The 7894-nt window shown below is 40.9% G+C and overlaps 1 protein-coding gene across 1 annotated transcript in view; it reads right to left on the bottom strand.

Annotated features, from left to right (window-relative positions):
- Positions 1–2013: 2013 nt before the first annotated feature.
- Positions 2014–7894, bottom strand: part of tshz3b (teashirt zinc finger homeobox 3b) — a 47520-nt gene continuing 41639 nt past the window's right edge. Inside the window, exon 3 of the mRNA XM_028014843.1 lies at positions 2014–7244. Coding sequence (XP_027870644.1) covers positions 3595–7244 — 3650 coding nt within the window. The 3' untranslated portion in view covers positions 2014–3594. The remainder of the gene's footprint in view (positions 7245–7894) is intronic.

The following is a 7894-nucleotide window of genomic DNA, read 5'->3' as shown; positions in this document are numbered from 1 at the left end:
GATGCTGTTTGCATATGTAATTTGTGTAGTTGCCCATGCATTAGAATGTTTTTGTGTTAACCTGCAGAAAAGAGAGAGAGAAAAAAATGACTACAGAATTCACTTCTCATCTCCAGTCTCCAGTATTAATCTATCTTTTGGAAACCATTCTGGTCCTTATGAATTCATCTCTCATGTAATCCAGAGAAGTTATTAGTTGGTTTTCATTTGACAGTGAAGCAGAGAGGATACTTGATTTCTGTAATAAATGTTGTTTTTAATAGTCTCGTTTTTACTAAATATGTTGTGTTTTTATGAACTGTAAGTGGAACATTGTCATCACTAACACAAATAAAGGCTCTCAAAAATCAATCTCTGTGCAATAATCTATATAATGTATATCATTTAGTGATCAAGTTCCTGAAATGAATGTTTTTTCCAGTAATATTGTAATTTATTGAATGGATTCTGTATGTCAAACAAAATGTTTTGATTTTAGTTAAATTGAAAGTCTTGCAATACATTTATTTGCAAAATAAAAAAAAATGAAGTGTTGAAGTTATTTTGATCTTAAATTCATGCAAGAAATCCATATTTGAACAAAACCTTTTAGTGTTTAACTGAAAAAACAAACTGGTTAAACACAACAGATGGGCTTTCAGGACGCTGTGTGTATCATTACCCCCAACCATTTTTGAATTGATTTTTTTATATATATGATATTGTACACAGTGGTTTGTATATGATATGAAAACTTGCGATACCTGACCTAGTGTCTGTCTGCACAGCCTGTCATATTGTCTAACTCTCTAAGTCATCATTGTCAGTAACTGCAGTGTGACTGCATCATGGTGAACATGTGGAGCTGCCGGGTCCTGGCTTTGAATCACAGAGTACAAAAAGAATGCACTCATGTAAAAGTGCAGTTACTTTGATAATATTTTACTTAATTAAAAGTAAAGTTACCAGTGTAAAATGTTTCTCAAATAGAAGTAAAACAGAACCTCAACTCAAAGTTTACATTAAGTAAAAGTTACTTTGTTACTTTTCTATGAGCAGAAGAAAATGCTGCTCGTGGTTTTCACAAAGGAAAAGAGGAGATAATGCTCAAACTATTTTTAATTAAAGGAGCAACTTCATAAGTAAAACTGCAACACAACCAGAATGAAATATCTTAACATATGACATTATGAAGATTTGGGTGGCATTATGTGTAATGTTAATGGGAGATAAAATTCCAATATCCTGTGTCTGCTGCTGTCATTATGGTTCTCAGGATCCTTCACTACATCTAGAAGCTTCTCTCAGCTTCTCCTCTTCCTCTGTTTTAGCCAATGCAAGTTATAATCAGTAGTACCAGAGAAAACCGATATTATTTACATTTTTTTGTTGAAATATAATTCTGAATGTTTACGTCAACATAAATCAAACTAAGTTCACACTGTATGATAAAGCTGCTGACTTTCTTAGACTTATAAACCAGTCCCTTGAAGTCCAGCCTGGGTTTTCTTTCTTTTTCTCCGAGGTAAATCTGAACTAGAGTGTCTGTAGATCAGGAGGATTCCAGCAGAAGGATCACTGCCATTATTATGGTGCTTTTTTTTATTTTTATTTTATTGAATATTTGTTTTTACTCATTAAAACACATGATTTCAAACATAACTGAGTAAAAATATTTTAATCAACTCAAACTCCAGTAAAAGTTAAAATTCTTGCATCTATCTATCTATCTATGAAGGCATCTGTTGGCATCTCACAGACTAAGTCACTAAGACAATAGAGGAAGCTACAGGCAAGTCAAAAATCACAGTTTCTGTTTGCATGTTTAAATATAAGTGTGTGTGGCTGTGTGGGGGCGTGTGTGTGTGTGTGTTTGTGTCCCACACGGCCCCGCTGCTGCCACTCACTGTAAACTAGTCTGCAGCTCGTCACAGACAGACGCTGACACACTCCCAGTCTAATGTGCTCATTAGGGACTGCACAGCATACACCTAATTGATAGCCATGACACACAGAATGTACACACGCACATTATTGCAAAAAACAGTTTCTTTTTTAATGCTGCAGTAGAAAACAAGGTTATACGAAGTCATATAATGGGGATTCATTGTCAAGAACAACAACCTCAGAAAACCAAAGAATGAAATGGAAAAAAGAGAGAGAGAGAGAGAGACAAACGGCACAGAATGCATAACAGTGTCTGTGCTGTTTACATGCCGATATTTTACACATAAGTACTTTTTTTATATTATTATTTCTCTGGCAGATGTCAGTTACTTCAGCAAATGAACTGCCAAAAAATGTAGCAGAACTTGTCACTCAAGAGGTTAGTGTAACCATGGTTACCTTTCATATCGCAAAAAGATAAAGCTGCAGTGTGGAATCACTGCAGAGTAATTAGACAGAACAAGAAAAAAAAAGTAGGACCAATCAAATAGGCATTCAACAATATGAAACAACCAAGAGTGCTTTTAAATAACAGTTTATACAGGAAATATATTCATAAAGTAAGATTTTTTTGTACAACTTTTAATATTTTTAGTGTTCATACAGGGGGCTTGTGTAGAGCAGTTTCAGATCGGTTCTTTTTTTTCCTCAAAAAAAGAACATTTTAATTGAGCATGAGCTGGGAGTAAAAAGATTTGCACTTTTACCTCCATTTTTGCTGTATTTTCAGATACATAACACATTTATAAAACTATTGTGCAAAACAAGTTTGTCTTCATATAGTGTGCACCAGCAAATTGTCATAATCCTTTTAACTTAAAAAATATAGAAATGATGCATAATTTAAACAGGAATTAACTGAATGTTTTTTTTATTATTATTTACATATAGTACACAGACCTGAATTATATAGGTCCCTGATCAATCAAAGCAAAATATTAAATTTTATTTCTTCTCCATACAATGTTTGTATTAAGACCTGTTTTAATTTTCCAGTCAAAAAAATGAAGCTTAGGGTGAAATTCTTACACTTAAAGAAGAATCTTCTTTTTAATAAACTCATCACTGTGGATGTTTAGAAAACAAGCAATGTAAAAACAGTGTACAGTAATTCTTATATTTTTATGCTTTGAAGTACCCACAAGGTTTAATTTTAAATGTTGACTCATGGATTAAAAAAAATAAAAAATAAAATAAATCGCAGACAGGAGTTTAAAAACACAAAACATAGAAATTGCACCAGATGTAGGTATAAAATATTTAACAAAACTGTTTTATTGATATGCATGCAGCTAAGCCAAAAATATCAATAAACCTAATTTCTTTTAAATAGAGAAAAACTCATCTTGCCATTTTAGAATCTATTTTATACTTTCATTTAACTTTATCCTTTTAGTTAAAAATGCTTCAAGTATGAAACTACTTTAGTTAGAGAAGAGAGGTCAAATCAAGAGATTCTGACTGGAGTAGGTCTTCCTCACATGTAACTAAAACAAAAAGAAACAAAAAAAACCTCAAGTTTAAAAAAAAAAAAAACAACAATGTGCCAACACTCTTAGCAGTAGTTTAATGGCATCGTTGTGCAGTTTCATCAGTTTTAACTCAAAAGAGTGTCACAGCAGTAGGTTGAGCTGCACTGTAAAAGTCTTGCATCGTTCCAAGCCAGTGCTACTGTTTTTCCAGCTCACACACATACATCAGATGGTCCTCGGGGGATTTCCCATGTGTCTTGCTCAAGTGAAGTTTAACAGCGTGCTTACTCGCAAATGTCCGGTTGCAGAGCTTGCACTGGTAGACCGCGCCGCATTCATCATCATCAGGAGAGGACGATGGAGATTCAGTTGACGGCATAGACGTTGTTAAGGACGAGGAGAGCGAGATCGGTAGTGATACTGGTACAGAGGTCGGGAGGGAGGATGGGAGCGGGTGGCTGGATGGGTGGAGATTGGAGAAGAGTTTTTCAGAAAGTCCTTTGGTGTGGCGTTGATGTTGGTGATGGTGTTGCTGCGATAATTGACTGAGCAACTGCTCCCCAGAAAGTTTAGCCAGGTCGCGAAGACGAAAGCCTAAGTGGGATTCCAGGTGGCTGACGTAGGTGGACGGTGAGCGAATCTGGGATGCGCAGTCACTGCAGAAGAACACTGGGTGGCCTGAATCCAAGTTTTTTAAGAACTTGGTGCCACCAGTTCTTCTTAGCTGATACTTCACATTGGCCAGCCAGTGGGATATTGTAGTCATTGACAGACCTGTGAAACGGGAGATGTGCATCCTGTCCTGTGGGCTCAGGTCAGACATCATGTATTTGCCATCATTTGTTTGCCTCAAGCTGGAAGCAAACTGGGCTTGTAATATAAGGAGGTGTTGAGGGTTCCAGTTGGACTGGCGGCCTTTGCGCTTCTGAGCAGGTGAAACATCTTCGATTTCCTCTTGTGTGGCACCTTCGATGTCAGAGCGCTCAGACTGACTGGTTGGCGTGGAGGACTTGGACAGAGCTTGGCTTTCTGTGAGGTTTCTCAGCATGTCGGAGATGTCTGACAGGGCATTTTCTCTCAAAGGTGACGTGGACATGAAGGAAGCTATTGTAGCGGAGGCCTTTGTCATAGTGACAGCAGAAGAGGGAGAAATTGATGGGGTGGAGTTAGTAGAAGAAAGTGTAGTTGAACCCAAAGAACCACCATTACTTCCTTTATCAGCATGTTTTCCTTTAGTGAGATCTATAGGTTGGTCGTTGTTGAGATGTTGCTGGTAGAAGTAGCGATCTAAATGTCCATTACTGGTCTTTTTGGTGTGTGCTGGTGGGGTGGAGGAAGCCACTGCTGCTTTTTCTGCCAGACTGTTGCTCATCTTAAACAACATGCTCATGGGGTCAAGCGAGGGCATGGCCGGTTTAGCAGCCTTCCCCAGGTGGACGTTCATTACTGACTGCAGAGCGCTGAGAGGGTTGACAAACGGCTGTTCAGGAGGTGGATGGTCTGTGATAATAGCTGTGCTGCCACACAGAGAGGCAGGCAGTGGGGGTGTTACAGCAGTGGGCTCCACTCCATTCTCCCCAGACTCCTTTGTGGAAGCACTACTACTGGAATCTTTTTCATTCGTTCCCTTTCCATCTTGTACTACCTCCCCTACACTTGTATTTTCTGGGGTTTTACAGTCTCCTGCAGTGTGTCTTTTGGGCGACTCTCCTCGGATTAGATCTTCTGCCTCACTGACACAGGGTGAGGGCGTGGTTCGCCTCAGAGGTAAATCACTCGCAATCATACCGGGGTCTCTCATTTTCTCCTCTACCTTAGCTACTTTCTCTGTCACTTTTTTAACTAGCTCTTCCATTGCTTGAAAGTTGTTTTTAGGTAGTGGAGAGGTTTGGCAGCTGGGAGGAGAAATCAGTGGCTGACTTTTGCCAGTAGGGGAGAGAATCTCCCCTCCACTAAACATATATTTAAGGGGAGAGCTCTTTCCAGAATTGCCAAGAGAGAGCTTCATTATGTTTGGAAGCTGGTAGGCTGCATGGATGCTGGGGTACCCACCCCAACTGGGAGCGCCATTCTGGGCTTTGTTGATGGCTGAGGTCACTGTGTTCTCCAAGGACTTGAGAATGTCAAGGCCCCCCTTTGGACTTTCATCCAGATCCTCTTCAGTCAGATAGGTGTACTTTGAAGAAATATCAAACTTCACTTCAGATTCATCTTCCACTTCTGTCCTCTTATCTTTGTTGTGGTTATTGGCATTGATAATGTTGGACTCTTGGGTACATTCTTCTTCCTTCTCCTCTTTTTTAATTTCCACAACCATTGCCATCGGTGAGATGCTAGTTGGAGGAGGCACGGGGGCGGGTGGAGAGGAGAACGTTGTGGCAGCCAGGGGAACTGACTGGATCTTTTCTTCAACTGAAGAGTTGGATGTGGGGGCCTGGGACTCTAAAATTGGTTTGCCTTTCTTTATGGCAGAATTGGTAACCTTAATAAAGTGCCCTGTCACCATCATATGAGCAGTTAGTTCCTGCAGTGAGTCATGTGAGCTGCCACACTCCATGCATTTGAGGATTTGCGACTTCCTGGATTCAAACTGCCAGGCGTAGCTGGCACCATTTTGGTGTCCATAGCGATTGTTAGGTGTAATGTAGGGGTTGCTTATTTTCTGCAGAATGTCATTAGCATCACTGAACGAGGCTGGCTTCGGTGTGGTGCCTCCGTTAGAGTCGGGTGAACTAGGGAGGTCCAGGTCAACCGGGGCCCTTTTTCGAGCAGAGGAAATTATCTTGGCAGCTACGGGTGTAACAGGTTCTTTCAGAGGCACTTTCTGGTAGTGTTTTGTCTTGATCATGTGGACGCTGAGATCCTGAAGGGATTCAAAGGAGTGTCCACAGTACATACACTTAAGTACTTTTTGTGCATCTTCCTTCCCTTCCATCTCTAGTAGGGAGCGTTTCCTGGGTTTGGACCAGCGCTTAGCCCCCTCGCTGTCTGTCTCATGGTTATCATCACGATAGTGGCCCGTCTCGTTCATGTGCACCGTGAGCTCCACCAGAGTGTCGTACGCAGCACTGCAGTCCTTACAGCGAAATTTGCTGGCACCAGTGAATATGGAGCCGTAGAGCTTGGAGCTCTGCCGGTACAGCTGAACAGTGCTGAAGAGGTTAGGTTCTGTAGAAGCTGTTGTCACCGCCACTGTGGGATGTTGCACCAAGCTCAGTCTGTTGTGGTGGTTCTGGGAAGCCTGCTGGAGACTTTTAGCCACAGCAGACTGGTGCCAGTCATAGCCTCCGCTACCACAGCTGCTGCTGCTGCTGCTACTACTGCTGCTGCTGTGACTACGAGGGGGCTTTTCTGCTGGTGGCTGACTCAAGTTCAGATTCAGTGTCGACCAATAGGAATTGCTCAGGAAGGAAGTGTAAATTGCCTTCATTTTCTCGAGGCTGTCAGCCACAGAACTTGTTGCAGCCAATATGGCCTCGTCTCCGGTTACCGAGGCGGCAGCATTGGTTGCAGCCATGACTGCTGAAGAGGAGGAGGGGGACAGTTCGTTGGAAAGGTCTTTAGAAAGAAGGACGTCATCCTCATTTTTCAATGAGGAGCTTTCAAAATCAGACATTCTGTCTGAGGATTCACTCAGGTGAGACTCGCTGTCCAGGTCCTGACCAGAAAAGTCCGCCGCATTGGGGGAGTCGTGAATGCCAGCGGATTCTGGCCTGTCCTTGAAAAGGAAATCCTTGTCCTGACATAGGAGCTTGCTTGCAGGCTCCTCCCCTTCTTGAGCAGAGTCTTCTCCATCAAGGTCCTCGTCCAACAAGGCTACTTCCTTCTCATCGTCGGGGACATAAGCTGTTCAGACAAAGAGAGCAAAACAAATACAGAACTTTGTTAGGATCTTCTTGAAAACACATATTTCCTAAGTATTTATTTTGTCACACTTTTACACAAACATTATTTTCCAATCATTTAGAATGTCACTCCCCTGCCCTCCCATTCCCAACCCCTGAATTCTGTATTACATGAAATAAACTGGTGAGAAAGGAATAAAGACAGAGAAACTAAGGGATAGAAAAAGAATGATGAAATGTAGGAGAGGAAAAAAAATGTCTTCTCAAACATAACTTGCCACCTTATTCTTCTCAAGGGGCAACAGCTTGAAATTAAAACTAAATTTGAAATTAATGAAGCACATTCTGGCGGTGGCATTCGTTTCTGAAGTAATAAATTACTTGTATCAACCTCGGAGACAGCGGTTCCTGTCTGTCAATTAATATGTCTTACGCTTCTTCTGCAGACTCTAATGCATTCCCTAACAGACACACTCGCCATTTAAATTAAGCATGCATTTTCACTCATTACAGCGCTCAGCCTTCGCCTCCTCGTAAATAATAATATATAAAAAAAATGTATGTATGTTTGCCTAAGACAAATCTCTCCCTGTAAAACTCATTTGCTTCAATTACCAAAGATTAGAAAAAAGAAACTTTAGGTTATTATTT

The sequence above is a fragment of the Xiphophorus couchianus genome, chromosome 4 (genome assembly GCF_001444195.1).
Source record: "Xiphophorus couchianus chromosome 4, X_couchianus-1.0, whole genome shotgun sequence".
Lineage (NCBI taxonomy): Eukaryota > Metazoa > Chordata > Actinopteri > Cyprinodontiformes > Poeciliidae > Xiphophorus > Xiphophorus couchianus.
The sequence above is the reverse complement of the archived record's forward strand: the minus strand, read 5'-3'. Positions and strand labels throughout refer to the sequence as shown.